At 48.5% G+C, this 26,691-nt stretch overlaps 1 protein-coding gene across 1 annotated transcript in view; it reads right to left on the bottom strand.

The window, feature by feature from the left end:
* SCFD1 (sec1 family domain containing 1) overlaps positions 1–26,691 on the bottom strand; it is an 836,081-nt gene that overhangs the window by 690,984 nt on the left and 118,406 nt on the right. Inside the window, exon 7 of the mRNA XM_085627369.1 lies at positions 13,304–13,393. Coding sequence (XP_085483495.1) covers positions 13,304–13,393 — 90 coding nt within the window. The remainder of the gene's footprint in view (positions 1–13,303; positions 13,394–26,691) is intronic.

Raw genomic sequence — 26,691 nt, 5'->3', positions numbered from 1 at the left:
TGATCCCGCCTCCTATAGGCCCATATCTCTTTTGGACTCAACGGTAAAAATATTAGGCAGAGTTCTTCTAGCCAGACTTAATGACAACGTTGAGAGCCGTGGAGGGTTGTCTGAACTACAATATGGATTCAGAGAAAAAAAGGGGACGATCGAACAATGTATAAACTTACATCTATTAATTTCTAAATATACAGTGGCAAAGGAGGGATCCATGTTCCTTGCATTTATGGACCTCTCCTCTGCCTTTGATCTGGTGAATAGGTCGAAATTGTGGCAGTTATTGTTGGAGATGGGCATTGATGAGTCTTTGGTTGTGTTTATGGCTAAACTGCACCAGGAGCTTTTTGCAGCTGTCCGAGTCACAAATGATGGCAGACGTACCCCCCTGTTTAAATCCCTTAAGGGGGTGCGGCAAGGCTGTATTCTAGCCCCTGTATTATTCACCATCTACATCAACAGGCTGGGCAGTCACCTGCAGGGACAGGCAGCCGACGTTCCGCATGCAGGAGATGTCAAAATTCCAGCGCTCCTGTATGCGGACGATGCAGTGCTGATAGCCTGCACTGGGATAGGCCTACAGCATCTCCTGGACGCTTTTGGTAGCTTCATGGAGATGCTGGACCTTAAGGTCAATGCCTCTAAATCACACACGATGGTCATGGGGCGTGAATGCAACAAAAAAAGACACAAAACATTTTTTTGCAGGGGAGTCCCTGTCACCAACGTGTCCACATTTCCATATTTGGGGGTAATATTTGACCAGAAAGGAACTTGGGGCCCTCAGATAAGAGCAAAAAGATTGGCGGTAATAAGATCCTCCTCAGCGGTTTTGGGCTTTGCTGGGAAGCTAGGGGCTAGGCCCATGCAAGCCCTTCTGAAAATCTACAAGAGCAAACCAGTGGCCATAGCGGCCTATGGTTCCCAACTGTGGGGTTACGTCAACCTGGATCCAATTCAGAGAGCAGAAAATAGATTCATTAGATCCTTGCTCTCAGTCCCGCAATCCACCCCAACGTATTCCATCCATAAGGAGGTGGGTCTGCCCTATCTGTCTGATACCCTGAGCCTTGCTCCGCTAACTTTGTGGCTGAAATTGTGGACAAATGATGACCTACCTCTGAACCACAAGATTTTGCACGATGTCTTATCCTTGGATAAATACACCAGTATCCCTTGGTTGGCATATGTAGCTAAAACCCTTGCAGATCTGGGTCGCCCAGATCTTTTTTCATCTCCGGAAAATATTAGGAGACAGGACATAGTAACCATCAAAGAGTTATTTAGGGATAGGCAGGAAGCACGGAGGGAGGATCTCAAAGTGTTGAAACCCGCAGTAAGGGCACATAACCTCCTGGTTTGTACACCCTCACTCGCCCCCTACTTGAACTTTGTCACATTCCCATATCACAGGTTTTTATTATCAAAGTTCCGATTTAATTTGATACATTTTTATCTAGGTTCATTTAAGACCTGGCAGAAGCCTGAGCAGGCCCCACCGTGCTGCTGCGACAATTTTTCGGTGCAGGATACTCTGCACTTTGTTATGTTTTGTAGTATATACCATGAGCAGAGAAAGAAATATTTGTTGCCTATTTTGAAAAAAGCTGGTTTTGTCCAAGTAAGACCAGCCCTGCTCTTTCTACAACTACTACCTAACATACATGTTACTTTTTGTATGGCAAACTTTCTGGTAGCCGCAATGCGGGCGAAACCTGTTAGCCATAGCTTACTTTAAAACTTCTCTTGTTGTTTGAGCATGTTTACGTGATAGATTTGTATAGAAATATTTTATCCATGTCTAACATTTTTCTTCTGTTTGTTTATTAGGTTTTTTTGTGTTCTTTGTATGACTTGTAATAAGTCGAATAAAGATATTCTGACTGACAGTGGATCCATCATCTTGAACATATTCCCCACTGCCATTCCCCAGCTCCTGTTGAGCTAGCCCTTTAAACAGTAAGATTCCGAGGTGTGCAAAAAAACGTTTTTGTCAAAGATCTTTTTGAGTTTCATAGTACAATATATTGCAATACATTTCAATCCAAACAAGCATTGGCATAGCCAATAGGTCTCCTTTTTGGGACCTTCTAATTATTTAGTTCTGCATCACAATATCCTTGGTGCAACAACATTAACTGTTGCATGGCTAAACACGTATAAGGCCCCAAAGGCGAGACCTATTGGCTATGCCAATGCTTTAAAAAAATAAAAAATAAAAAGACAAGCAGTGCTATCAGGCTCCTGCTGCCACTTAGAGGTAGAGAGAAAGAGGTGTGTAGAAAGAGAGAGGTGTGTAGAGAGAGAGAGGTGTGTAGAGAGAGAGAGGTGTGTAGAGAGAGAGGTGTGTAGAGAGAGAGAGAGGTGTGTGTAGAGAGAGAGGTGTGTGTAGAGAGAGAGGTGTGTGTAGAGAGAGAGAGAGAGAGGTGTGTAGAGAGAGAGAGGTGTGTAGAGAGAGAGGTGTGTAGAGAGAGAGAGGTGTGTAGAGAGAGAGAGGTGTAGAGAGAGAGCGGTAGAGAGAGAGGTAGAGAGCGGTAGAGAGAGGTAGAGCGGTCGAGAGAGGTAGAGCGGTAGAGAGAGAGCGGTAGAGAAAGAGCAGAAGAGTGGTAGAGAGAGAGCGGTAGAGTGGTAGAGAGAGAGAGGTAGAGAGAGCGGTAGAGAGTGGTAGAGCGGTAGATAGAGAGGTAGAGAGAGCGGTAGAGAGAGGTAGAGCGCTAGAGAGAGGTAGAGAGATAGAGGTAGAGAGGTAGAGGGAGAGGGAGAGAGAGGGAGAGAGGGAGAGGGGTAGAGGGAGAGAGGTAAAGGGAGAGAGGTAGAGGGAGAGAGGTAAAGGGAGAGAGGTAAAGGGAGAGAGGTAAAGGGAGAGGTAGAGAGAGAGGTAGAGAGACAGCGGTAGAGAGAGAGAAAGAGCGGTAGAGAGAGAGCGGTAGAGAGAGGTAGAGCGGTAGAGAGAGCGAGGTAGAGAGAGAGAGCGACTTGGCCTAGCTCCCATATATTTATGAAGCATTACAGGCTGCAGCTGGGAGAGAAATGATTCGCATGATTTGGATCACTGGTGTTGGATGCAGGGACAGAATAAGGGGAAGTGAATAAACCTAAATTCTTGGTTTGACTACAAACCCAACGCACGGCTTTTTGGGATTAAACAAAAAATCACTCCAAGTACTCTGAAAGTACGTCTATTGCGACGAGAGAAAAACATGCTCATTGTTTCGCTTAAATATTTTGCTAAATTCTAGACGGCTGCCCCTCAATGTTATTCAATAAAGAATGAGTGCACGGGCAACAGCGTTAGTTGTTCGAGCATCTAACGCGTCAGTCTTTTAATCTAGTGGGTGAACGATGCTGCCATCCTTTCTCAAAACTCAGTGTGAGGGACAGTACTAGGAGAACACCCTTAGATAATCCCCCGGTACAACGCCATCACCCGCAAGCAGAAGACAAATGAAACTAGGAGAATGCCAGACAGCTTCAACGAGTAGGACAAAACATGCTATGTTACCTCTCCGTCAGCCGTTTGTTGCCCCACATGTTAATGGCGCCTCACGTAAGACAAGAAGCAAGACTGCTGTAGTTGTGTGAGCGAGTCAAAACAAGTCGACAAAAGTAAAAGTGAGGGGGTAAAGAGAGTGGTGCGTGCGCGGCCATCGCACAGCCGCAAAAGTGAAAGTGAAAGTGAACGCGATCAAGCGCGCGGCGAGCGATGCACTTGATGAGCATGAGGAATGCCATATGGCGCACAAGCACTGCAAGCTGTAGCCGGCTGTAGCATTTTTTTAAGCCCTTACTTAAAGTGCTGGGTCAGGCGAGACCTAAAAAGGGACCATAAGCATTCTTCAGGGAGCTATCCTAGTATTTCAGCTTTCCTTTATTTCTCATGGAACGTCTCTTCATGGATTAATCGTAATGTACTGGCCAGACTTGGAATCTAATGCCACTTACTCTTCCCCTTTAACAACATCTTTCCTCCCCTCAGTTTCCCTCCCTCGGACCCCGAACAAAAAGAAATGTCAACAAAACTCAACATAGCAAGGTACTCCGGTAAATCCTACGTGAGTTTACATTGGATAGGGCTGACTCTTTTTATAATAAGCCTCTATTCTGGAAGAGATGTAGTGTTCGTATCCTGAAGGGGCAGGCTACTAGAGGAATTAGTAGCCTGCTAGTGAGAGAGGCCCTCCCCATGATTATTCAAATTCTTTTCAAATCGGCGCTGAAGATATCGCTCATTCTTTCCATCGTAACTGCCTGCCACAGCCGAGCATGCCACTGGGTAAGGGCCGGGGCCTCCTTCTGCTTCCAGGCTGCTGCTATTGTGAGTTTTGCTGCTCAAAGGACGAGCCATGCCACTTCGCCGTCAGTTTGTGTTTGATATTTCAAGGAGGAGTCTCTTAAGCCCAATAGTGCATAAACCAGGGAGTCTGAGATTGGGCACCCCAAAATGTCTTTAATGTGAGCCAGAATATTGGTCCAAAGCAGTAGAATTTTTGGGCAGTCCCATCATATGTGACGAAAGTCGCTGAAGAGACCGCAACCCCTCCGGTCTCACACCTTGGGGAATATCCTTTTCAGTTTGGTGAGGTAGAAGTACCAGTCGTAGAGTACCTTATAGCTGGCTTCCCGTTGGCATAGTGAGCAATTGTGGCGTGCCAGATCTTTCCACACTATCTTCCACTGCCCTTCCGATATGTTGCGCCTCAACACGCGCTCCCAAAAGGTAATGTGACGTGGTTGCTGGGTGGGTAGAGTGTGCCCAATGATGCAGTAGCATATAGTGGAAGTGTTCGCTATCTGAGAGTTGGAAATCTCGTTTACAGTGCTCGAAAGTGATAATGTCCTAATTGTGAAAAAGGTGTGATAGTATAAGACATCCCCTCTCTTTCCATGCATCAAATGCTCCTAGTTATAGCGCCGGTGGAAAGGCCGGATTATAGTGTATTGGGGTGAAAGGGGAGGGAAATATTGTCCACGCTGTCAATGTTACCACCTCATCTCATGCTTTCAGCGTAGTTTCGTGGGGGTGCTTATGTATGCATTCAGCGAGCAGTCTGTCTTGGGTTTCCATAGTAGATCCCCAAATGACTTTTCCCACTATCGCCCTGTCCATATGGAGGCAGTGCTTATCTTACTCTCTCTGGGACCATTCTGTAACTGCGCGGCTTTATAGTAGAGGTTAAAATCCGGGAGCGCAAGGCCCCACTCATCTTTCACGCGTCTCAGCAAATTAAAAGTAAGGCGGGATCTTTTGTTTTGCCAAATAAATCTGGTTGGCAGTGTTCGGAGTGTGCCCAATTAATCCCTCTCAAGGTCAATTGTCAGGCTTTGGAAGAGGTGGAGGAAGTTCGGTAGGACTACCATCTTTATCAAGTGTATTCTGCCAAGCCAAGATAAGTACACCAGGGCCACCGTTTAAGCTCATCCTGCAACTTTCGGAGGAGGGGAGGATGATTGGCCCAAAATAAATTTGAGATGTTAGGGGTTAACTTGATTCCAGATAGGTAAGCTCTCTCTTTGCCCAGTAAAAGGGGGTCGCAGACACCAACGTCTCCATCTCTGCGTCAGGGAGCAACAAACTAAGAATTGAAGGCTTGGCTAAGTTAATTGGGAAGCCAGCCCCCTCTTCAAAGAGTTCAAGTTCTCTCTGAAGAGCCGCCAAGGAGACCTGCGGGTCCATGAGCGTTACCAGTACATCATCAGCGAACCGTGCAACCTTGTGTTCCATTGCTCCAAAATGAATGCCCTTCATCTCCTGCTGTGCTCTTATCCTTGCAGCACGGGGCTCTATACTCAGTGCGAAGAGGAGGGGGGAGAGCGGGCATCCCTGCCTCGTTCCCCTCTCCAAATGAACCTGAGCGCACTCCAGCAACAATGACCCTGGAGCAGGGAGCAGCGCAATTGGCCTGAACTACTGATATAAAGGCCTCGCAAAAGCCACATTGCTTCAAAGTGTGAAATAAAAAGGTCAAATCTACCCGATCAAATGCCTTCTCGGCATCTAGACCAAGCACCACTGCTGGGATTTATTTTTGGTTGTCTTCTCTATCAGATGTATCACCTTATTGTGTGTCTGCCGGCCTTTAATAAAACCCAATTGATCTGGGTGGGTCTGATTAGGCATCAAGTCCTCTAGTTGCGCTGCCAGGATTTTAGAGTAGTTTCGCGTCTAGGTGGAGGAGCACAATGGGGGGGGGATGAGCTGCACTTCTCTGCATCTTTTCTGGGTTTCGGTAGGACCATAATGACAGTCTCCCTCATTACTGGAGTTACTCTTCCCGTCTCTGCAATGTGATTGTAAAGCAAGGTTAAGTGGGGGATCAGGTCTGTTCTGTATGCTTTATAAAATTGAGCAGTTCGACCGTCCGGACAGGGGACCTTCTGGAGCTTCAATGAATCCATCGTCTGACTCCTCTCCTCCGCACGGATGGGTGCCCCTAGGTATTCATGTTGGGAGGGTAGCACTTGTGGGAGTTCCACCGTATGCAGATAGTCTGGTTGGGAGTGTAAATCAGTAGGCGCGGCTGTGATAGGGTCTTATAGAATTGCACAAAGGTCTGTGCCTTTCCCTGGTCTGACGTTTCCATCTCTCCTGTTAGGTGACGTATGGCTCCCATACAGTCTTTTTCCCAATGTATCCGTGGCTGTCAGGCTAAGTGTGCCCCCACATTGTTATCTTGTGTGTACGATATTTGCTAAAGTCTGAGTAGTGTCAGTTCTGCTCTGTTAGCGTATATTGCATTAAGTTTCCCTTTCACCGCAGTCCCTTTCTGTTGGAGCGCCAGTGAAGGGGTTAGATTGTGAGCCTGTTCTAGGGTGCGTAGTTCTCCCTCTAGGGTCACTCTATCCTTGGTCCTCTATTTGTTTAGTGCTTTGTTCGCCCTAAGTTGACAGGGTATGCCCAGACGTGGGTCTCTTGTTCACTTTGCCAATGGATTCAAGATAGCCTGGCTGATAAGGGCTGTTACCCCAAAACCGATCCCAGGATGTTTATTACTGGTCCGGGGAAGACCTGGGTTGGCAGTTGGGGCTGGACTGTTCCCATGAGACACAGCGTCAAGACTGATTTGCATATAGCTGGTTCTGAACTGGGGTGGCAAAGTGAGCTAAAGAACAATGAAGGATTCAACCCAGATCTGTGACTGGGGGTGAGTGTCTGAAAAGTTTCGGCGCTCTGTCCATCATTTCCTTGTATTTGCTGTGTCGAGATTAACACCACACATTGGCCTCTTAGGACCGCCTTAAACGTATCGCAGTTATTGGGGGGGGGGTAGTATCTTGGGGGTTGTTCAGCTGAAAGAATGCTCTAATTTGCTTCCAGAGCTCGTCTTGTAACTGCCTATCCCGAACTTAAGCATGGGGAAAGAACCAGCGCTAATATTTAGGAGGGGGGTCAGTCCACTCAAGCGAGGTGCCACCAGCGTGTGGTCAGAGATGATTATTGAGTGGATCATCACTTCACTAATTTCTTGAGCAAGAGTCTGACTAAGAAACACATATTCTAACCTAGAGTAGGTACGATGGACATGTGAAAAAAGGTGTAGTCCCGACCTCCTGGGTGCGGTTCCCCCCACTCTTCAAGCAAGGCCGTGTCATGCATCGTCTGTTTAATAATAATAATAATACTGGGTTTTGTAAAGCGCGACAGCTACCTCGCGAGGAGGTAACCTAGAGTAGGTACGATGGGCATGTGAAAAAAGGTGTAGTCCCGACCTCCTGGGTGCTGTTCCCCCCACGCTTCAAGCAAGGCCGTGTCATGCATCGTCTGCTTCAAACCTTTAGTGAAGCTACCCGTGTGTGCCCTGGGTGTGCAAACATTTAATAAGAGCGCAGAAAAAGTACCAGGAACTGAAGTCAGCACACTGGTTTGTGCTAAATATACTCCAATTCTAATGTCATCATACCAGGCAGGCACAGTTATGGCTGAGCTGGTGGCACTGGAGAGATTTTGCAAGGGGAAACATTTATGGACCAATCGGGCACCAGAAAGGATATTCATAAATTAAGGAATCTGTGGAAAGATTATGTCATCACCAGAACTATTGTTAAAAAAGTAAATGAGCTTTTCTTTTACTCTAACCGATCCAACTTTGGTTTCTTTAGAAGCAATTTGTTTGAGAGCACTTTAACATGTGATATTTCTTATGCAGTGGCATGTTAGTTGAAAGGGCTACCTGTTGACAGGCTCTAATGCAATGACAACAAACAGACAAAACGAACAACCTTTAAGTCATTTTTAACGCTCTCAGGATCCTAGGATCATGGTAAGCTGCCTGTTCAACCAAAGAAACTGTACACTGACCGCTTCTGCCAGGCTAATATCTTAGGTGTGTCCTCCCTGCAGAGGACAAGGCCTTGGGCTACACTGGGGAGAGAGAGAGGTAAATCGCCTCAAAGCTACTCAAAATAATACTTTGTCGCACTGATTGTAAACAGTGTGCCACAAAAACACAGTCAAAGAGAAAGACCTTGGGATACAGATAAATCCTTTGAAATTCAAACCCTATCGTGCAGGATGCTGCGCACAGTGCTTTTATTGGAGATGAGCCAGGAATCCTTGTAGGTCAGTTCCTGATTTGTCAGCCCATACGGTGCAGTGCCTTTGATCCGGCATGTTCACCGGCTTGCTCTGGTGATGGCAATTGTATAAACAAGTTCTGTTATGTGCAAGCATGTGACATCACATCCACTTCAGAGCATGTTCCAGATGGAACAGGTCCAGCATTAGTACACTCCTGACGGAGAATGCTCCCCGCGGATCCCAAAGATCTCATCAGTCAATAAGAGTTTTTGGGAGAAGGATCAAAGACCTGTAGGATGGGTCCGTAGGAGTTGGGTTGGTGAGTCAGGGGATCAGGATCTCATCAGTCAATAAGAGTTTTTGGGAGAAGGATCAAAGACCTGTAGGATGGGTCCGTAGGAGTTGGGTTGGTGAGTCAGGGGATCAGGATCTCATCAGTCAATAAGAGTTTTTGGGAGTAGGATCAAAGACCTGTAGGATGGGTCCACAGGAGTTGGGTTGGTGAGTCAGGGGATCAGGATCTCATCAGTCAATAAGAGTTTTGGGGAGAAGGATCAAAGACCTGTAGGATGGGTCCGTAGGAGTTGGGTTGGTGAGTCAGGGGATCAGGATCTCATCAGTCAATAAGAGTTTTTGGGAGAAGGATCAAAGACATGTACGATGGGTACATATGAGTTGGGTGGGTGAGTCAGGGGATCAGGCTGGACAGATAGAGTCCGAACCATAAACCATACTGGAGGAAGATGCTCATATTGACCTTCGTCAGTGACTGTGTCGACACATGTCCACTACGGAAAAGTGTCTAAACAGACACTTATCGCTTCTAACAGCAAGAGTGGGCAACCGAGCCTTCTATGCTCTTAGGCCATTTTGATTTGTCTCACCAGTGAACATACTGCGAAGGATCTAAGTCATCCACGACCCAGGCCCATGCTTCATCCACTCTGAGATGGTCTCAGTTAGATTGGGGTCAGTTCTATTTCATTTTCAGACACCAAGCAGAAAAGCATTTTCTTTACCATAATTAAGGATAACTGAACTTGACTAGCACCGACGACACGCTCAGCACCGCCGAACACATGCACTTCCAGATCCACACAGACCCCAACTCCACCCTCAGAGGCACCCTCGTCTACCAACCCCCCGGACCCCGCCCCTAGTTCGGCGACTCCATCGCCGACTTCATCAGCACGCACACCCCGACTGCCACCGACTACATTCTCCTCGGAGACCAGAACTTCCACCTTGAGAACAACAATGACAACAACTCCACAACCCTGATCGATAACCTCGCCAACCTCGGACTAAAGCAACTCGTCACAATGCCTATCCACTCCACCGGCCACACGCTCGACCCCGTCTTCTCCTCAAGTCCGCACGTCTCCGTCAACCACACCACCGAACTCCTCTGGACCGACCACCGCTGCATCCACTTCACCTTCCAGAAACCCACCACACACCACCGCACCCAACAGATCCCCCGCCGCTGCTGGAGCAAAATCACCGAAGACCAACTACATGCAAACCTCGCTCTCAGCCCACCCACCGAACCCTCCAACACCGACGACGCTGCCCACAGCCTCAGACTCTGGATCGAGGACTGCGTCAACACCTCGCCCCGCTGAAGAAACCCCCCCACAGAGACACCAGCAAGAGGGCCAGCTGGTTCACCCCAGAACTCCTAGCCTCCAAGCAAGCCTGCCGGAAACTAGAGAAGAAATGGCACAGAGAACAAACTCCGGACAACCGCGCAGCACCCAAGGACGCCATCCGCAACCACCACCACCTCATCAGGGCTGCCAAGAGAACCTCGTTCAAAGACCGCCTCGACAACAACGCAAACAATAGCAAGGAGCTCTGCAACATCGTGAAGTAACTCTCCACCCCCAGCTCCAACACCAACGACATCCCGCCATGGCAAGCCCTGTGCGATTCCCTCGCCACCTTCTTCCACCGCAAGATAGCAGACATCCACGACAGCTTCAACACCCAGACAGACCCAACAGACAGCAACACAACAGACCCTCCGCACACCATCAACCACGACCCCCTGCTAGCCTGAGCCAGCGTGAGCATCGATGACACCATCAAGACCATGAGCACAATCCACTCCGGCTCTCCGTCAGATCCCTTCCCGCACCACGTCTTCAACAAAGCTAGCAGCTCCATCGCACCCCACCTGCGCAACGTCATCAATCTCTCACTCAAGACCGCGACCTTCCCAGAGAGCTGGAAAAACGCCGAGATCAACGCCCTACTGAAAAAACCCAAGGCAGACCCAAGAGACCGCAAGAACTTCCGGCCCATCTCTCTGCTCCCCTTCCCGTCCAAGGTCATCGAGAAAATCGTCAACAGACAGCTAACCCGATACCTCGAAGAAAACCGAATCCTGGACCCTTACCAGTCAGGGTTCCGCAGCAACCACAGCACCGAGACTGCCCTCATCGCCGCCACCGATGACATCAAGACCCTGCTGGACAACAGCGAGACCGCAGCACTCATCCTCCGAGACCTCTCCGCCGCCTTCGACACCGTCTGCCACCGCACACTAAGCGCACGCCTCCACGCCGCAGGGATCTGAGACAAGGCTCTGGGATGGACCACCTCCTTCCTCTCCGGCAGAACCCAGAGCGTCCGCCTCACCCCATTCCGGTCCAAAGCCTCCAAGATCATCTGTGGCGTACCCCAGGGATCCTTCAACATTTACATGGCCCCGCTCGCACACGTCGCCCGACAGCACGACCTCAACATAATCTCCTATGCCGACAACACTCAACTGATCCTCTCTCTCACCAAGGACACCATCACCGCCAAAGCCAACCTCCACGAAGGAATGAAGGCCGTCGCCGACTGGATGAAGACCAGCCATCTGAAGCTGAACTCGGACAAGACGGACGTCCTCATCCTCGGCTCCAACCCTTCAGCCTGGGACGACTCCTGGTGGCCGACGACACTAGGCGCAGCCCCGACACCCACCGACCACGCACGCAACATGGGAATCATCCTCAACTCAACGCTCTCAATGACCAAGCAGGTCAACGCCATCTCCTGCTCCCGCTTCAACACCCTCCGCATGCTTCGCAAGATCTACAGATGGATCCCGACAGATACAAGACAGACAGTCACCCAGGCCCTCGTCAGCAGCAGACTCGACTACGGAAACGCTCACTATGCGGGAGCCCCGACCAAGCTCATCAAACAACTACAATGCGTCCAAAACGCCTCGGCACGACTGATCCTCGACGCACCACGCCACGGCCACATCACTCACCACCTGAGGGACCTGCACTGGCTCCCCGTCAGCAAGAGGATATCCTTCAAGCTCTTCATCCACGCACACAAGGCACTCCACAAGACCGGCCCAGCCTACCTCAACAGACGGCTCTCCTTCTACATCCCCAACCGGCAGCTCCGCTCCGCCGACCTCTGACTCGCCACCATCCCCCGCATCCGAAGAACAACCACCGGCGGGAGATCCTTCTCCCACCTTGCCGCTAAGACATGGAACACCATCCCACTGAGCCTACGACAGACCCAAGACCTGCTGACCTTCAGGAGGATGCTCAAGACCTGGCTGTTCGATCAGTAGCGCCCCCCCACCCTTTCCCAGCACCTTGAGACCCTCGAGGGTATGTAGTGCGCTTTACAAATGACTGATTGATTGAGTCCTGAAGGAGAAGTTCACAAAAACCAAAATGGTGGTCTACGTCCAGGGGATTTGTGCTAATGAGAGTATAAGTAAAATGCTGCACAGGCTGGGAAAGCTGCTCCTCAGTCGATGATAAGCGTGAGGTAGGTTCTGTCACTTGCATCCTTTATCAGTTCAGTCTTGATGTTCTTGTTTTGGTAATCCTGTCTTTATTGTTATTCCATTTGTTTCTAGTATTCTCCTATTGATTTTCGTAGGTCAGAGGCTTTTTATGCCCTCTGCTTTTTCTCCTCAGTTGGCCTGTGCGCTAAACATCTCTGCTTCTGTCTAGATCTATACAATAATTTTTTACTGAATTATATATTAATATTATAGTATTTGACACCTTGCTTCTGGTCATCTTGTTCTTTTCATAATATATATGGGACCTGTGGCATCACCCTTCTGTTTCTTCATGTTAAGAGATGAGACCAGCTATAGAGAGAAATTACAGCAGAGGTCTGCGCTGTGATGCGGAGGGCCTAGACGGCTTCACTTGCAATAACTAAGCAGTTTCATGAGGCTTGAACAGGATAGAGGGTGACCAGACCCTGTCCTACTTAATGCTCCAGCTTCCTTGCTGGTGGTACTTCCCTACCCCCAAACAAGTGATTCTCTACTTCACTGGAGCTTTGACAACAATCCAGCTATCAATAGTCGGGGAATAGGTATATGCCATCAGATCCTCAAGGCAGCCCTTTAAAACAGAGCCCATCTCTATCAATCATCAATCAAGCAGCACAGAACACAACCATCAGCAGCGTTGAAAAGGTTAACGCAGCACTTCAGGAATCTCAGTTTGAATATTTGTAGGCAAAAACACTTCTTCCTGCGCTCTCCTTTCTTTTCGCTGTGATAAAGCATTTCGAAAAAAGTAAAAATACAACAACCCCAAATATAATAAAAATGAGACAGGACAAACGCAAATCTTTGCAGCTCCCAAGGGGCAAAGAGTTGAAGTGTAGAGCCTCTTACAACAACCAAACACATTCTGCCTGACAATAGGGTTATGGAGAGTTCTGTATCGTGTAAGGCATTCTTCACACCCCTACATCAGACACATTCATTACTTGATACACAAAGAACTGGAAGGACTAACGTACCCAAGGTTACGAAGAAGCAGAACAGACTGTCCACCAGCGTGTCCATGATGGTCTCCATCTCAGTGTCAGTGATGTCGGGCCTGTTCAGAGCTACAACAAATCACAGGATGGATTACAATTCCATGAAACACCAACATACAGTAAAAGTGCCAACTCACACAGAATGCACACATTAAGGCGACTTTAAGCCACTAGTCCCTCAGCAGTTCTCAGACATCATTTAATACTTCAGAAGCCAGCGAGAGAACACACTGAAGTAACATTCTCCATTCTTAGCCGGTATAGCTGTGGATACACATCCTCCGCATTGCCAGTAAAGCAGTTCTTCACCTTGGCACTGGCTACGGAGCAGATTATGCAGATATTTGACATAAAGGACCGCATGTATAAAGAATTTTCTCGCTAGCAAATGGGGCGATTTTCAGAATTAGCCAGTTTGCGAACGCAAAAAATGATTTTCACATGTATCAAACCCTACTTTACGATTCGGTAACCTCTTACCTAATGGCAGAATGGGTTTGCGATTCGGTATTTGGAAGGGGCGTGTTTAGGGCATCCCTTCCAAATAGCAAATCGCAACGGTATGTATGAATGTTTTGTGACCATGAATTTGGTTGCAAAATTTGCATTTTACCAGTAACCCATTTGTAAACGGGAATGGGTCCCAAAGGGACCCCTTCCTCTTTGTGAATGTATGCAAATCTTTTTTTAAGAGCAGGCATTGGTCCCACAGACCACTGCCTGCTCTTAAAAAATGAAAAGTGAACTATTCATTTTATTTTCTAAACTCAACCTGTTTTCATTTAAGGAGAGGAGGCTGCATTTAATTAAAAAAATTGCTTTATTTAAAAGCAATCACAGACACGGTGGTCTGCTGACCCCAGCAGGCCACCATCCCAGTGATTTTAGCGATTCCTAGGGGGGTGGCAAATTGCGACCTGCCTCATTAATATTAATGAGGTAGGTCGATTTGCGACCCCCTACAAATAGCTATGAGACTCTTGGAGTTTTGTACATGTGTAATAGAGATGACCTAATTGCAATTCGCTGAAAATCACAATTAGGTGATCGCTATTATAAATGTTGATACATGTGGCCCAAAGATCGTCAAACAGACTTGTCATTTAAAGCCTTTTGTAGGGCTTGAACGTCCACACAGTAGTTTTTTTGTGAATGTGTATTGACCATGGAGCACGTTTCAAGATGTCTTTTAAAGAAATGTTTCCCAAGAAAGCCACAGTGGTTCCCTCCATATGCATAGAATATACCTAGTGTGCTAGAAGCAGTGTAAGCTTGGCTTTCGCATAACAATCTTTATCTATTTAACAATCTATCTATCTATCAGTGCATGCACTAAAAATTTGATTACAGGTAGCTTGACAAAGGCTAAAAACAGTTGTTTTCTCTTACGGTTGGATTTGGTTCTATCTATCTAATACAGGAGTGCCCTTTTTAATATCTAAGGTATATAAGGTGTGCAAAGCCCTTTCCGCTGCAGAGCTTGTTTGTGCGTAGAATATGGGTAACTCAATAGTATGGTTAATGTGAAACGGGCAACTCAACTTTGGCTGGAATTTGGGGTTTGTCCTGTGGCCAGCCTAGCTTTGTGAACCTCACTGAATAGATCTTTTATAGGGAGGTCCTGCAATTCACCGATCCTTCTTCGAGAAGCAATGACCACGAAACAGGCCACCTCGCAGGAGCAATCTTGCAAGTCACAGGAGTATAGTGGTTCAAAGGGAGGATATACAAGCCTTGTGGGAACTACATTTAAATTCCAAACAGGTGTAGAAGAAATCTTTGGAGAGAAAATTCTCTTTAGGCCCTCCATGAAGGCCTTAGTAACAAGGATATTAAATAGGGAAAAATGCGTCCTATTTTTCATGTAAGCTGCAACAGCAGCTAGATGTAAGTAGATAGACTCATATGTTATTCCAGATTTTTAGGTCGAGCCTGGGCAGCACATGCGCTGATCTGCGAGGCATGCTGTATGGAGTCCAAGCTCCGCCCATATAGTTTTCATTGGCTTGTGTCATTGTCCTTTGTAAATGCTGGCTTCTGATTCGTTAATAGACTTGTTAGTCCCACCATGTCTTCATTTGTAACCTCCCATGAGGACTGGACCTTTTACTTCTGTTGTTACATTGTACGTCTTTAATGCGTTTCTCCTACTCCGGGCATGACATGCTTTCCTGCAACATTCAGCGCGCCATGCGCGATTTCACTTTCCAAGCAGCCCGGTACAATGGCGGCCGCTTCTTTGAAAAGAAATAAAACGTGCATTTACAAGAGTTTCAGCTGTTGGCATTGTAAATGACAATGCCTTTTATTTATGTGTTAATTATCAAAACAGATCAATAAAAGCCATTGTCATTTACAATGCCAATAGCTTAAAGTCTCACAAATGCGAGATCTATTGCATTGCAAATGCTTGTTGTACATATAACAAGTAAAAGATGATATTCTGAAGATGGTCTATGTAGTTACCAATGCAGTAATGGACAAACCCTTTCAACTTGGCAGCGTACCAGGTATTAGCGGTGGGTTTAAGCACCTCGCACAGGATTTACATACACTTTCTTAAGTCTGAGGTATCCAAACTCTAAGACCTCATGTGCCAAATTGCCAGGTTCAGTTTCCTGAGGCCTTTGGTGACCCTGGTGCGGAGTGAGAAGGTCTTCCCTCAACAACAGCTTCTCATGAGATGTACTGATATCTCCACAAGCATTGACTTTCCACCTGTGGCCACTACCTTGCTAGACACTCCTGCAAAGGTGCAAAGGTTGTATCTGCAATCTGGCATGCAGTACTTTTAATACATGAAGCCTTCATCCACAAAAACCTCATCACCCCTACTGTAGGGGCATCTGCTCTAAAAAGAAGCAGCAGCTTTTGGAATACCATCACGCTCTGCTGATTGGGATAAGCTTTCTCCGTGACTCCGACACAGAGACCTTCAGTGCAGATGCGCTGCCACCACAGCTAATGGCAGTACCTTGAATTGGTCGTGTTGTCCATTTACCATAGAGCGCAAGCACCTGCAGTGGGATGTAAGTATGGGAATGTGGAGCCAGGTGTCCTTGAGGTTGACGGCTGCCAAGACATCACCTGTCCAGAGCAACAGGATGACGTCCTGTAGGGTGGTTCTGTGAAACTGCTCAAACAGGATGAACTGATTCAAAGGGCTGAGGTCCAGGACTGGCCATAAGGTCAAGTGCTTTATAGGGATTAAAAACTACTGGGAGTAAATTACTTCGCATCACTGGTGTGGCGGCACTAGCTTGATCCATTGCCATGGCAGGTTTCATCCTTTATTTTCTTCAGCATGGTATCGACTTTGGACCAAACAAGTACCCGCTAGTGAAGGGCACAATCAAGAGATACTGAAGGACTTCTGGACAGAAACCAGAAATCAGCCAAACGTCATGCCCTAAGAGAATGCTGGTATTGATTTCTCACATTACAGCGTACGCAGCATCCAATGCACATATGATCTTGGTGTTGGCAATTATCTTGCCTTCGGTCACTAGCTCCTGGCCCTTTTTCCATGGGCTTCAGGAAGATACGTGATCAACCCTTCCGTTTCCTTCCAGTAGTGGCCGGGGTCCTAACAGGAGTGCAAACTGACAGAATTAGCAAATCTCCTCTGTGTGCTAGCCCCCACTGCCACTAGCTGCATCTACTTTTATACTTTTCATTTCTGGGAAGCGTTCCCAGTCACCTATGCTGATGCTTTCTTGCCGTATGAACTACCAGTGAGCCAGGCACAACCTGGATCCCGATATAACTTGGGTTACTTGGAAATAGATTAAACTTTTTCAAGGGGTAGTGTAGGAATCCTAGGGATAGGGGATACTGATGGTGGGGCTGGTGGCCCTTTCTTTGACTCACTTTTCAATAGGAGAAGTGGAGGTCTCACAAGAGAGCTCTTCCTCAAAACGTAAGACTGGGAGATGTGGAAGGGTGCGTGCTCCAGTCAAAGGTACCTGGAAGGCCTGTGGGATTTTGGGCACTGAATTCTTCCTTTTCATGGCTCCACCCCCGAAGGACAGCACCTCCGGGCTTTCCTTGCACTGGCAGAAGGCTCAGTGTATCCCTCAGCTCCTAAAATATACTGCTGACTGATAATGCCTGGGGATTTAGGAGACTTCTGGTGCTGCATCTTATGGTATGCCCAGCGCTGAGCCTTTCAAAATCAAAGAGCGCTTTTGCACAGAAAGGCCTTGCTAGATTATAGACCCTGTGCTGGTTCGGGGAATATAATATAATAACTGGAACAGAAATTGAAATAAGTCCGCTCCATTACAAACCCCTGCACCCAAACCTTCTTGCCCCACCCACAAGTCAATGCCCTAGTGCATTATGGGCTACGGGAGGAGTCAGAGCAGGTCTTGTGATTGGAAAACACTTGACGTGTGACGTTTCTCTCGGATGGCTGCTTGAAAAGGCTTGAGATTGATCGCGTTACACTTTACATAAACTGGTCCTCGAAGGGGATAATCATTACGGAGGTTTATAGAGTAAATATCTTTCAGGTTCTGTTTCCTAAATAATAATTTTAATCAGTGCGGACTGACCTGGGCCAACTCCCGAAGAAATCTCCCCCTCCCCCCTTTCTTTGACTGTGTGGACTATTCACCTTGCCCTGAAGAAGCCCGCATGAGTGAAACGCGTTGGCTGCTGTGTTTTAAATATTGAATAAAAAGAATTTACAACACCATCAATGGGAAAGAACTACTATTTCTGTCATCAGTCATCCTTTCACTGATTTAAACCCTATGAATATTTGCCCAGTTATCAATGCCTCTCCCACCTCTTGTGTTCATGACTCGAAAACAGCTTTGAAGAAAAATAGTTTGCAAACATTAGCGCCCAACAGTAAGTGGAAGGAGAACGTACAGGACATTAATCTACAGCCACAATTGCTACGAACAAAAATGTACTGCAGCCATGGGGGGGCAACCACAGGCAATTGGTATCTAGATACACAGAAAAAGAAAACAAATTGAGCGAGGGAAAAAAGTGACTAAACTGGCATGCGACTTTCAAGTCAGATGCAAATACTGGATATGATCACCATTTTTTGCCTGACTCACAAGTTTCAGGCCGTATATAAAAAAATCACAAGCAAAACTAAACTCTAAAATGACTGCATGACTTTGCTTGAAAGCCAGGAGGTAGGGCACAGGGCTTGGATGGATGCAGGCCATACCTTGTGCCCAAACCCTAATGAGCAGCACCCATTGCAGGCTGAGTGCAGGGCCTGGCCCCCACCCAGGCCATAAAACCAAACCCCACTAAACACAGCTGAAGACTGCAAGTACAAGGGAGCTGGGAGTCAGCTGTAGGATAGGCGCAGGGCATGGCACAGGCCAGACCCTGAACTCAACCCCCACAGCACATGGGCAAAGACCCTCCATGGTGGGGTTTGGGCCACTATGGCAGGGTTGGGGACAGGGTGTGTCCCAGCAGGTTGGACTCAGGGTCAAACGCCAAGCACAATGGGAGTTGTCGTCCACAGTAGATTGGGTGCAGGGCCATGCTGCCAAAGGCTGTGTGCAGCAGGAGTTGAATATTAAACACATCATTAAAAAATGTAATTTGCTGGGAAAAAAACAGATTTGTGTTTCTGGCTCAAAGGCGTAAACTCACTGAAGCTTGTTAGATATGGTTATGAAGTCATACAACACACACCACAACTCAACAGCGTCTGCCATGCACAAACCACCATATTTGTCAATGGCACAGATACACAAAAACAGAAGAACAACACGGCAGACACTGTGCATTATGCAGTGTGAGCTCTCTAGAACAGAGGGCTGCCAATTCCTGCCAACCTTTGCTCAAAGACCAAGAAGCTGACATTAGATACTGTGCACCTATGACTAATAAAATCAACTGGACACGAACTCCTGCAGAGTCCTCTCCTAATGTAAGACAGCATGATCACAACCGCATCAGTACCTGTGTGACCCATACACATGGCAGATACCTAACGAGGGCTACTGCTGTGGTAGTGCACTCCATGGGTTTGTAGAGTAGCACCACCCTCCATCCTCACCTTTCCTGAAGCAGCACATCTGCTCTAAGCCTGACTCTTGTACGAATGAAAAGTCGGTGGAGGGTGGAGCCTCCGTCAGTGATAGGGTGCATTTCAAGAAAGAGGCGATATCACGCCGTAGAGCACGCTGATTTATTACTAATAATGAAATGTAGGATTTTCACCCTTTGTTTCATCAAGACTTTCCCACAATGGTTGAGAGGGGTGTATTTAGAGTGAAGGAGTCTCCTTGTCAAATCTTTCTCAAACAGGTGCTTCTCAGTTCTTAATTACTCCTGTTACCAACCCTGGCTCAGCTCCAGGTACCGGCTGATGTTACCAGCTGCTGTTACTAGTTGCTGCTAAAATTCTGTGGCAAAAAGGGGCTGCAATGCCATGGGCTCAATGCTGAGCACAGGAGGTGGAACTCCAAGTGCATGTTTGAAGCATGTCACTGCTGTTATTTTGTTTTTATTAAAAATATATTTGTGTACAAACTGCTGAAGGAGAACCAGCAGATCTCCAAAGATATGTAAAAGCGGCCAGAGGTTCTCGATACCGCAAGATCCTGGTTTAAGAACACCGCACACAAAGGAAATAAGTGCATGGCCCTCGAGGCAGACTGAGTGACTCTCATATTTTGATCACCTACATATGACTAATCCATCCCATTCTGGGCTTCTAATGGCTTCCACCCATGAGCGTACTCCTGACTAGGATCCAGCAGGCTACATCGATCTGGAGCCCGAAGAAAAAGTCTCATGAAAATGTTTGCTCTTCACCAGCAGCCTTGATATGTGTGTGCCATCTCTCCTGCTCCAGCTGGAGGTTACAGGTTGGAATGAATATGCTACTTACCAGTATGCATCTGTTCTTGGCATGTAGGGCTGCTGACATTCATATCTGTGCATAGATCGCCGCCTAGTGTTGGGTCCGGATGTTTGCACGTTGTTGTCCTGGAAGAGTCTTCGAAGTATCCTTGGATAGGTGACTCCTCCCCTGGACTACAGTGCGCATGGGCATCCTCTCCATCCTCAGATTGTTTTTCGCCATTGTGGCAGTGATGGAGTAGATACAGAAAGTGATGACCATGCTATACAGTAATTCTGAGAGCTGCAGCTGCGACAGGCGCCGGGGAGGAGGGAGGGCGATATGAATGTCAGCAGCCCTACATGCCAAGAACAGATGCATACTGGTAAGTAGCATATTCAGTTCGAGGCATGTGGGCTGCTGAATTCATATCTGTGCATAGAATACATAGCAGTGCCCTCTATTGGCGGCGGCTACCCGTGCCAGCTGCAGCGGTCTGAAAAAGTGTTTTGAGAACAGCCTGTCCTACAGCTGCCTGCTGTTTTGACTGCACATCTACGCAATAGTGTTTTGTAAATGTGTGTGTAGTGGACCATGTGGCTGCTCTGCATATATCATGCAGGGGAATATTTCCTAGGAAGGCCATGGAAGCCCCCAACTTACGTGTTGAGTGGGCTCGTGGTGGAATAGTTAATGTGCGTTTTGCCTTTTGATAACAGATTTGAATACACTTAACTATCCATCTGGCTATCCCTGCTTTGGAGATGGCGTTACCTTTGTGGTGTGGGGCAAAGGCAACGAACAGTTGTTTTGTCTTCCTGAATGGTTTAGTCCTGTCGATGTAGTACATGAGGGCCCTCCGTACATCTAGTGTATGTAGTGCCCTTTCTGCAACAGTTTGTGGGTTTTGGAAGAAAACGGGCAGTTCAATGGTCTGATTCATGTGGAACTGCGATATTACCTTGGGCATGAATTTGGGGTTGGTACGTAGTACGACCCTGTTGGCGTGAACCTGAATAAATGGCTCTTGAACGGTTAGTGCCTGGAGTTCACTAACTCTTCTTAGGGAAGTGATCGCTATTAGGAAGGCCACTTTCCAGGTAAGGAATTGAATCTCGCAGGAGTGTAGAGGTTCAAAGGGTGGACCCATCAGGCGTGTGAGGACCAAGTTGAGGTTCCACATTGGAGCCGGTGGGTGACTAGGTGGAATGACTCGTTTGAGCCCGTCCAAGAATGCTTTGATGGCAGGCACTCTGAATAGAGAGAGGTGCTGCCTGGTTTGCAGATAGGCTGAGATTGCGGTCAAATGGACACGTATAGAGGTGTACGCCAGATTGCATCGATAGAGGTGTAAGAGATAACAGATGATGTTTTGGATGGATGCGTCCAGCGGGTTGATGTCATTATTACCGCAATAAATGACGAACCTTTTCCATTTGGCTGCATAGCAAGCTCTGGTAGTGGGTCTCCTGGCCTCCTTGATGATGTCCATACAGTCAGGTGGCAGGTTGAGATAGCCAAACTCTAGGACTTCAGGAGCCAGATCGCCAGGTTCAGCTGTTGCGGATCTGGGTGCTGAACCTCTCCATGGTTCTGCGTCAAATGCGCGGGTTTGATCCGCAGCCTTTGATGCGGCACCACGGAAAGTTCGAGGAAGGTGGTGTACCATGGCTGGCGTGCCCACGTGGGAGCAACTAGGACGAGTGTCAGGGAGTGTTGTCGGAGTTTGCGGGCCACTAGCGGTATCAATGGCGCTGGGGGAAAAGCGTACGCAAATCTGCCGGACCAGTTCATCCATATCGCATTGCCCTGCGACTGCGGATGTGGGAACCTGGCGGCGAAGCTTTGGCATTTTGCGTTTTCGCTTGTCGCGAATAGGTCTATCTCCGGATAACCCCACTGCTGGAAGTACGGTTGGAGTACTGATGGGTGTAACTCCCACTCGTGCATCTGGTGGCTGTGTCTGCTGAGCAGATCCGCCATCTGGTTGTCCTTGCCAGGGAGGTGTTCCGCCATGAGGAACATGTTCCTTTGAATGGCCCACTTCCACATGTTCTGAGCCAGATGAGACAACTGTGGAGAGTGTGTTCCTCCCTGTTTCTGTATGTAGTACATTGCGGTCATGTTGTCCGTCCGGATCAACACGACCTTGTTGCATAGATGTACTTTGAATGCCTTCATGGCTAGGAAGATTGCCATCAGTTCCAGAAGGTTGATGTGCAACTTCTTTTGTTGTGTTGTCCATAGTCCCTGCACTGTGTAGTGGAGTACATGAGCTCCCCATCCCTGGAGAGACGCGTCCGCTGTCAGTACTATTTGTGGGACAGGCTCTTGGAATGGTCGGCCCTTGCAAAGGTTGTGTGGATTCCACCAATGCAGAGAGTTGTATGCCCGACCGCTCACCAACACTAGGTCTTTCAACTGTCCTTGAGCCTGATTCCACTGACGTGCTAGGCACTCCTGAAGTGGGCGCATATGTAATCTCGCGTGCGGGACTATGAAGATGCAGGAGGCCATCATGCCTATCAACTGCATAAACACTCGCGCTGGAAGTGAGTGATTGGGTTTGAACTTGGAGATCAGCAGTTGTATGCTGTTGATCCTCACTAAATTTGGCTGAGCTGTGGCCGCCAGAGTGTCTATAGTCGCACCTAGGTACTGTTGTACGTGTGCGGGCTGGAGATGGGACTTTGGATAATTTAGTGAGAATCCCAGACTGTGAAGAAGGTGAATGGTGCGGGACATGTGGCTTGCGCATTGCTAAGCTGACTTCGCTTGAACGAGCCAGTCGTCTAGGTAGGGGGAGACGTGTATATGCTGCCTCCGTAGATGTGCTGCCACTGTAGCTAGGCACTTCGTGAAAACCCTGGGCGCTGTTGTCACGCCGAAGGGAAGGACTTTGAACTGATAGTGCTGCCCCTGAACAGTGAACCTGAGGTATTTTTTGTGTGAGGGGTGGATGGGTATGTGAAAGTACGCATCCTTGAGGTCCAGTGTGGCTAGGAAGTCTCCCTGCTTGAGAAGCGGAAGGACTTGCTGTAGAGTGAGCATGTGAAAGTGCTCTGAAAGAATGTACTGGTTCAGGGGTCTCAGGTCTAATATAGGTCTGAGCGACCCGTCCTTTTTCGGAATTAAGAAGTAGAGGGAGTACACTCCCGCACCCTGCTCGTGGATGGGTACGACCTCTATAGCGCCTTTTAGAAGCATACTTTGCACTTCTTGCTGTAAGAGCGTTAAGTGCTCTGAGGACATAGGACGGCTTCTTGGTGGTATTGTGGGTGGAGTGGAGGTTAACTCCAGACAGTAACCGTATTTTATAATATCTTTGACCCACCTGTCCGTGGTGATGGAATTCCACGTGGACAGGAACCTTTGTAGCCTTCCCCCGACAGGTGTTATGTGGTCGGGAGGAAGGGAGAGGGCGTCACTGCTTGTTCTTGGGGGAGGACCTGGTGTTGCCGTAGCCGCGTCCTCTGCCCTTTGTGCTGGAGCCACGATATCCACCTCGGGTGTTTTTATCATAGGTGGTCTGTGTATTGCCTTTGTTATATGTTTGTTGTGACCCCTGTCCTCTACCTGCTCCCTTGTTTCCGGGGCGACGAAAGGAGCCGCTCCGAAAGGACTGAGTTTGGAGAGCGCCCATGGACTTTGCAGTGTCCGTGTCCTTTTTTATTTTCTCAAGGGTGGTGTCAACCTCTGGCCCGAATAAATAGTCGGGGTTGACAGGCTGGTTCAGTATATTGTTTTGTACCTCAGGCTTGAATCCTGAGATCCGTAGCCAGGCATGTCGTCGCAGCATGACGCTTGTGTTTATGGCTCTGGCAGCCGTGTCTGCAGCATCTAGTGCGCATTTGATGGAAGCGTTCGTTAGTAGCTGTCCTTCTCTGATGAGCATTTCTGCGCCTTCCTTGAACTGGTCAGGGAGATGTTGGAATATTTGCTCCAGTGTGTCATAATGCGCTCTATCATAGCGAGCAAGGAGCGCTTGAGTGTTGGCTATGCGCCATATGTTGGCAGCTTGGGCGGCAACTCGCTTGCCAGATGTTTCTAACACCTTGGACTCTTTGTCCGGGGGAGGAGCGTCACCTGTCGTTTGCGAGTGTGCCCTCTTGCGTGCATTCGCTACGACGATGGAGTCGAGTGGTAATTGTCCTCTGATGTAAGTAGGATCCCCAGGTGCTGATCTGTATTTTTTATCAATCCTGGGGTTTATCACTCGTGCCCTGGTGGGTTCTTTGAAAATGTCCTTGGCTGGTTTGAGGACCCCCTTCAACATTGGCAGAGTCTTTACATGTCTTTCTGAGGATGCAAAGGTGTCCATTAGAAAGTCATCTTCGATGGTATCAGAGTGAAGCTGTACCCCATGGTTATTCGCAGCACGTTCAATAAGAGCGTTGAACGCCGCAGTATCCTCCGTAGGAGATGTTTTTGCCCCATAGAGATGTTGGTCCTGTGCATCGAGAGGTGCACTGGGGTCTGCAGGGTCGCCCCAAGTTAGATCAGGGTCCTGCTGGTCGTCCGGGTCCGTGTCTACATGGTAGGGGACTTGGTCATCCATGTAGTCCTCCAATGCATCCGTAACGGAGCGTGTGGGGGAGAACCGGTGTGGATCCTGGTAGGATGAATGGAAGGGTTCATAAAGGAGAGGTTCCGATTCTGCAGGCAACTTCCTTTTTAGTGGGATCCTGAAACGGTCCAACGGCGGCTCCGAAGTTATCCTTCGGTCATGGAGAATCATCCTGCCAGTGTCGGCGTCGATGATACGTGCCGGAGACGTCTCGGCGGGTGTGACCGTAGGTTGGGCGACCCGTGTCCTGAGTTGGAACATTTTTGGGATTGTCGACGGAGGCAAGCCGAATGTAATGTTGGCCGGCACCGAAGAGGCTGCTGGAGCTCCGATCGAGCCGGAACCCGACGTGTCCTGGAGGACAGCTGCGGTTTTGCTGCCTTGCGTCGCACCAGGTCGTACTTGGGGCGTCTTCGAGGCCTTGGCACCGGCCAGGCTGGTAGAGGCCGTGGATTTTTTCGGCGCCGGCGGTTCATCGAGTCGAGGTGCAGAGATCACCATCGAAGTCTTCGATACCTGAGGCTTAGGTGTCGTCGAGGGAGCGATGCGAGACCCAGCAGGCGGTACGGCCCTTGGTGTCGTCGGTGCCGGTAGCCGAGCAGGTTTGTCGGTGCCGATGGCTTTTTTCCGTTTGTCGACTCCAATGTCGCCCGCTTCAAGTTCGGCACCGAAGTCTCTCTTGGTGCGGTCGGTGCCGACGCGTTGCGCTGGCGTCGAAGGCCTCGATCCGACCAGCGCTACTTTCAGTTTCGGTTTCGGTGGAACCGGAGCAGCTTTCGGTTTCGGTTTTGTGGTAGGGAAACCAGCCTGTTTATGTAGTAATGGCTGCCGCTGAACGTCCGAGGCCGGGCCCGAGGGCGGGGCCGAAGAACTGCGGGATGGGTCTTGGGTAAGGCCCGAAGGCGATCCCTCGACTGGAGCCACAGGCTGTGGCACTGGTGATTCAACGTTTTGAACAGGTAGGCCTTGTTCATCATTGGAGCTACTCTCTTCGGCCCCTAAGGCCTCCTCGTCGTCTCCTACCTCGGTGTCGTCTTCACCTCTGTGGAAGAGTGACTCGTCTACCTCGTCCGATCCGGGTTCATGTTCGGAAACGGGACTGGAGGGCAAGACTTCTAATTCCTCGACGTCTTCGGCCTCGTCGAAGATGTCTGTTGGGGCCGGTGCCGCGTGCTGCGCTTCGAGTCTCGCCGCTCGTCGATTCCGCAGAGTCTTCTTGGAACGGAACCGGGCACAGGCCATGCATGTCGATTCGTCGTGGTCCGGCGAAAGGCATTTGTTGCACACCGGATGGACGTCGATGTGTGGGTACTTCGCATTGCATACCGGACACCTTTTGAATGGCGTCCTCGATTCCATCGTCGAAGTAGTCGATGGACAGGTAAATGCGAAAAAAGTCGGTGCTGAAGTTAGTAGACTAACAGGATTGTATCGAAACCCGATCGATAAACAGTACCGACGCAAACTAAAGGCCTTTTGGCCTCGAAAAAATATTTTCCTAACTTGAGCTAAGATAGCACATCCGAACCCAATGGCGGAAAAAAACAATCTGAGGATGGAGAGGATGCCCATGCGCACTGTAGTCCAGGGGAGGAGTCACCTATCCAAGGATACTTTGAAGACTCTTCCAGGACAACAACGTGCAAACATCCGGACCCAACACTAGGCGGCGATCTATGCACAGATATGAATTCAGCAGCCCACATGCCTCGAACACCACAAATCTTTCAGTTGAATGCTAGAAGGTGATTTATTGTTGACCAATGCTCTTTTTGAACACAATTCATTTTCAGCCTGAGTTTCCAAAGACTCAGTTCAACTTCAGTTTATTACTGAGTCACATTTTGCCTTAAAGCCAAGCTGGTGCTGATCAGCGCTTCCCATCTCCATGCCAGGATGTAACTATCCCAGGTGGTCATCATCTCTCCACCAACGCCATGGTTTCTGGTGAGGGGCCTTTGCTGATCTGAT

This window comes from Triturus cristatus, chromosome 9, assembly GCF_964204655.1.
Source record: "Triturus cristatus chromosome 9, aTriCri1.1, whole genome shotgun sequence".
NCBI classification, from domain to species: Eukaryota; Metazoa; Chordata; class Amphibia; order Caudata; family Salamandridae; genus Triturus; species Triturus cristatus.
Note: the sequence above shows the minus strand (reverse complement) of the source record. Positions and strands in the feature narration are given on the sequence as shown.